Source organism: Meriones unguiculatus (assembly GCF_030254825.1).
Source record: "Meriones unguiculatus strain TT.TT164.6M chromosome 13 unlocalized genomic scaffold, Bangor_MerUng_6.1 Chr13_unordered_Contig_2907, whole genome shotgun sequence".
NCBI classification, from domain to species: Eukaryota; Metazoa; Chordata; class Mammalia; order Rodentia; family Muridae; genus Meriones; species Meriones unguiculatus.
Genome location: NW_026843582.1, coordinates 275,001 through 280,000, shown reverse-complemented (window position 1 = coordinate 280,000; position 5,000 = coordinate 275,001). Strand labels below are relative to the sequence as shown.

The following is a 5,000-nucleotide window of genomic DNA, read 5'->3' as shown; positions in this document are numbered from 1 at the left end:
GGCGCCCCCTGCTGGCGAGCGCACCTATGCGCACATGTATGAACACAGCACACACGACAGGTGACAGGAACCGCGGCCCGGCGGTGACGGCGGACCCGGGAGCGTGATCCGGGACGGCCCGGGATGGACGCGCTCACACGCGTGAACACGCGTGCGCACACGCATGTGCGTACCTCGTGCTTCAGGTCGATGGTGAAGTCCGACTTGAGCGGCTCCTGCTTCAGCCTCGCCGTGAGCCTGGAAGACACGCGACACGCCACACGCCACACGCGCTCAGAGCCGCGCCGGGGAGGACCCGTCCCCTTACTGGGCCTCCTCTCCCGCCCTGCGCAGCCTCGTCTGCATATTCATGGCCTCGTCTGCATATGCATATCTGCATATCCATCTCCTCATCTGCATATCCATCTCCTCATCTGCATATCCATCTCCTCATCTGCATATCCATCTCCTCGTCTGCATATTCATGGCCTCGTCTGCATATTCATGTCCTCGTCTGCATATTCCTCTCCTCATCTGCATATCCGTGTCCTCGTCTGCATATTCCTCTCCTCATCTGCATATCCATCTCCTCATCTGCATATCCATGTCCTCATCTGCATATTCCTCTCCTCATCTGCATATCCATCTCCTCGTCTGCATATCCATCTCCTCATCTGCATATCCATGTCCTCATCTGCATATCCATGTCCTCATCTGCATATCCATGTCCTCATCTGCATCTCCCTCCACTCCCCTCCCCTCCCCCTGCCCCCTCATCATACCCCTCCCCTTCCGCCCCCTCCCCATGCCCCTCCCCTCCCCCCTCACCATGCCCCTCCCCTCCCCTCCCCATGCCCCTCCCTCCCCCCCCTCCCCTCCCCTCCCCTCCCCTCCCCCACCTCCGGGCCAGCGGCAGGCTGAGCGCCCAGCCGGCGGCGAAGTCGGGGTAGGCGAAGGCCGCGGGGTCCTCGGCGAAGGCGTAGTGGTGGATGATGGTGGAGTCCTCGTCCCGCAGGGCCCTGCCCAGGAACCAGGCCTGCGGGCGGGGGCGGGGCTCGAACCCGGGGCCGGGGGGGGGGAGAACCCGGGGCCTGCGGGCGGGGGGCGGGGCTCGAACCCGGGGCCGGGGGGGGGGACGGGGCTCGAACCCGGGGCCGGGGGGGGGAGAACCCGGGGCCTGCGGGCGGGGGGCGGGGCTCGAACCCGGGGCCTGCGGGCGGGGGGCGGGGCTCGAACCCGGGGCCGGGGGGGGGAGAACCCTCTCTCTGTCTCCCTGTGTCTATGTCTCTCTCTGTCTCTCTCTGTCTCTGCATTTGTCTCTCTGTCTCTGTCTCTGTCTGTCTCTGCATGTGTCTCTCTGTCTCTGTCTCCCTGGGTCTCTGTCTCTCTCTGTCTCTGTATGTGTCTCTCTGTCTCCCTTTGTGTCTCTGTTTATCTGTGTCTCTGTCTCTCTGTATCTCTCTCTCCCCTTGTCTCTGTCTCCCTGTGTCTCTGTCAATCTCTCTCTATCTCCATACATATCTCTGTGTCTGTCTCTGTATTTGTCTCTCTGTCTCTGTCTCTGTGTCTCTGTCCCTGTCTCTCTCTGTATCTCTGTCTGTCTCTGTCTCTGTCTGTCTCCCTCTGTATCTCTGTCTGTCTGTCTCTGTGTCTCTGTCTCTGTGTCTCTCTGTGTCTCTGTATTTGTCTCTGTCTCCCTTTGTGTCTCTGTCTCTGTCTCCCTGTCTCTCTCTGTCTCTCTCACTTGATCTCTCTCACTGTGTCTCTGTCTCCCTTTGTGTCGCTGTCTCTTTCTCTATCTCTGAATTTGTCTGTCTCTGTCTGTCTCTGTCTCTGTGTCTCTGTCTCTGTGTCTGTGTCTCTGTCTCTCCCTGTCTCTCTCAGTGTCTCTCTCACTTTATCTCTATCTCTGTCTCTGTGTCTCCATCTCTGTTTCTTTCTCTCTATGTCTCTTTGTCTCTGTCTCTCTGTCTCTGTGTCTCTGTTTCTGTCTCTGTGTCTCTCTGTCTCTATCTCTGTCTCTCTATGTCTCTGTGTCTGTCTCTGTCTCTGTGTCTCTGTCTCTCCCTGTCTCTCTCAGTGTCTCTCTCACTTTATCTCTATCTCTGTCTCTGTGTCTCTGTCTCTCAGTGTCTCTCTATGTCTCTGTGTCTGTCTCTGTCTCTGTGTCTCTGTCTCTCCCTGTCTCTCTCAGTGTCTCTCACACTTTATCTCTATCTCTGTCTCTGTGTCTCCGTCTCTGTTTCTTTCTCTCTATGTCTCTTTGTCTCTGTCTCTCTGTCTCTGTCTCTGTGTCTGTGTCTCTGTTTCTGTCTCTGTGTCTCTGTCTCTCAGTGTCTCTGTGTCTCTGTGTCTGTCTCTGTCTCTCCCTGTCTCTCTCAGTGTCTCTCACACTTTATCTCTATCTCTGTCTCTGTGTCTCCGTCTCTGTTTCTTTCTCTCTATGTCTCTTTGTCTCTGTCTCTCTGTCTCTGTCTCTGTGTCTCTGTTTCTGTCTCTGTGTCTCTCTGTCTCTGTGTCTCTGTCTCTCAGTGTCTCTGTGTCTCTGTGTCTGTCTCTCTCTGTCTCTGTCTCTGTGTCTCTGTATCTGTCTCTCCCTGTCTCTCTCAGTGTCTCTCTCACTTTATCTCTATCTCTGTCTCTGTGTCTGTGTCTCTGTCTCTCAGTGTCTCTGTGTCTCTGTCTCTCTGTCTGTGTCTCTCTGTCTCTGTGTCTGTGTCTCTCTGTCTCTGTGTCTTTGTGTATCTCTGTCTCTGTCTCTCTGTCTCTCTCTGTCTCTTTCTCTCTGTGTCTCTTTCTCTCTGTCTCTGTGTCTCTGTGTCTCTGTCTCTCTGTGTCTCTGCCTGTCTCTGTCTCTATCTCTGTCTCTCTCTGTGTCTCTATCTCTGTCTCCCCGGGCCTCGAACCCGGATCCCCGCTGACCACTTCCGCCGGGCGCGGGCCTCGAACCCGGGTCCCCCCGACCCCCGCGCTCCCGGGGCTCCCGCGCAGGCGCGCCGCGTACCTGGGCGGGGTCGAAGCCCTGGAGCATGCGCAGCAGCCGCGGGAGCCGCAGCCTCGTGTCCTCCTCGCAGAAGAAGATCCACGACGCGTCCCCGTGGGCCGCCGCGAGGCTGGGGGAGAGGGGAGAGGCCGGGGCTGGGGCGCGGGGGACCCGGGTTCGAGTCCTCCCAACCCCGCGCCCTCAGAAAGGGGCAATGGCGGGGCGGTCGGGGGGGGGGTGCGCATGCGCGGAGTACGGCCGGGACGCAGTGCGCACGCGCGGGGCGGGCCCGGAGCCGGGCGCTGGGTTCTGCGCACGCGCGGCCGCGGAGGACGCTGGGAGAGTCGCGCGCATGCGCGGTGGGGGCCTCGGGACGCCGCGCAAGCGCACTCGGGCAACTCCCCTCAGAAGCGCTGACGCGCACGCGCGCGTGTGCGTGCCGGGGCGCCGCGCATGCGCACGCGCCCCTGAGCGATTCCCGCGGGATCCGGCGCCGCAGAGCGAGCGCGAGTTCGAGCCCCAGGCCCGGAGGTCGCGGGTTCGAGTCCCGATCCCGCGACCGCGACCCGCGCGAGGTAAGATCCGGGAAAAGGACACGAGACGAGTGAACGAATGATAGAAAACAACGAAACATCAATATCGAACAACGAACGGGACGAAATGAAAAGGCAAAAAAAACAGTTAAAAAATTTTTAGCTCCACAATGAATGATTAAACCTAAATTCGAGTAAAGCAAATGATAAAACGAAACGACGGGGCGAAATGGCGACCAGAAATGAAACCGCGGTGTGAAATTAAAATTAAAATTATTTAAAATTAAAATTATTTTAAAAAATTTAAAAAAAAGATAATTAAAAAATTAAAAATAATTGAAATGAAAAACGTTCGAGATGAAGTAATGAAACGGATCCGTGAGTGAGCGAAGCGACACGGAGCAAAAAAAAACGGTTAAAGCGACAAATTCCTAAGAACGAACGAATGAATGGACGAAGGAATGAATGAATTGTAGAACCCGGGCAAGGGGGGTGGGGTGGGGGGAGGAGGGCACCTACCGCGGGAGCACGGGCAGGATGGTCCAGGCGCCGTCCAGCGAGGACACCTGGTGCAGGAGGAGGACGCGGGGGGGAGCCTGGGGGAGGACGGGGAGGAGGAGGAGGAGGAGGAGGAGGAGAAGGAGAAGGAGGAGAAGGAGGAGGAGGAGGAGGAGGAGGAGGAGAAGGAGGAGGAGGAGGAGAAGGAGGAGGAGGAGGAGGAGGAAGAGAAGGAGGAGGAGGAGGAGGAGGAGGAGGAGAAGGAGGAGGAGAAGGAAGAGGAGGAGGAGAAGGAGGAGGAGGGGGAGGAGGAGGAGGAGAAGGAAGAGGAGGAGGAGAAGGAGGAGGAGGAGGAGGAGGAGGAGGAGGAGGAGGAGGAGAAGGAGGAGGAGGGGGGAGATACGGAAATATATTATATAGAAAAAGACTCGTGAATTTATATGGTTTTTTTTGTGAGAGACAGAGAGAGAGAGAGATTAATACATGGCAGAACAACGTCCCTCTCTCTCTCTCCCTCCCTCTCCCTCTCTACCTCCTTTCCCTCCCTCTCTCTCTCCCTCTCTCTTCTGCTTTCCTTCCCTCTCTCCCTCTCTCTCCCGCTCTCTTCTCCTTTCCTTCCTTCTCTCCCTCCCTCTCTTCCTTTCCTTCCCTCTCTCACTCTCCCTCCCTCTCTCCTTTCCCTCCCTCTCTCCCCATCTCTCTCTCCCTCCAAATCTCTCCTCCTTTCCCTCCCTCTCTCCTCCTTTCCTTCCCTCTCTCCTTTCCCTCCTTCTCTCCCTCCCCATCTCTCTCTCCCTCCCTCCCAATCTCTTCTTTTCCTCCCTTTCTCTCCCTCTCCATCCCTCTCTCTCTCCCTCTGCCTCTCCCTCTCTCTTTCTCTCTCTCACTCTCTCCATCTCTCTCTCCCCCCTCACTCTTTCTCCATCTCTCTCTCTCCCCCTCTCTCCCTCCCTCTCTCTCCCCCTCTCACTCTTTCTCCATCTCTCTCTCTCCCTCTCCCTCTCTCT

The 5,000-nt window shown here is 57.2% G+C and overlaps 1 protein-coding gene across 1 annotated transcript in view; it reads right to left on the bottom strand.

The window, feature by feature from the left end:
• Window positions 1-5,000, bottom strand: part of B3glct (beta 3-glucosyltransferase) — a 52,421-nt gene that overhangs the window by 33,953 nt on the left and 13,468 nt on the right. The window contains 4 exon segments of the mRNA XM_060375862.1: window positions 174-237; window positions 879-1,015; window positions 2,984-3,092; window positions 4,015-4,091. Coding sequence (XP_060231845.1) covers window positions 174-237; window positions 879-1,015; window positions 2,984-3,092; window positions 4,015-4,091 — 387 coding nt within the window.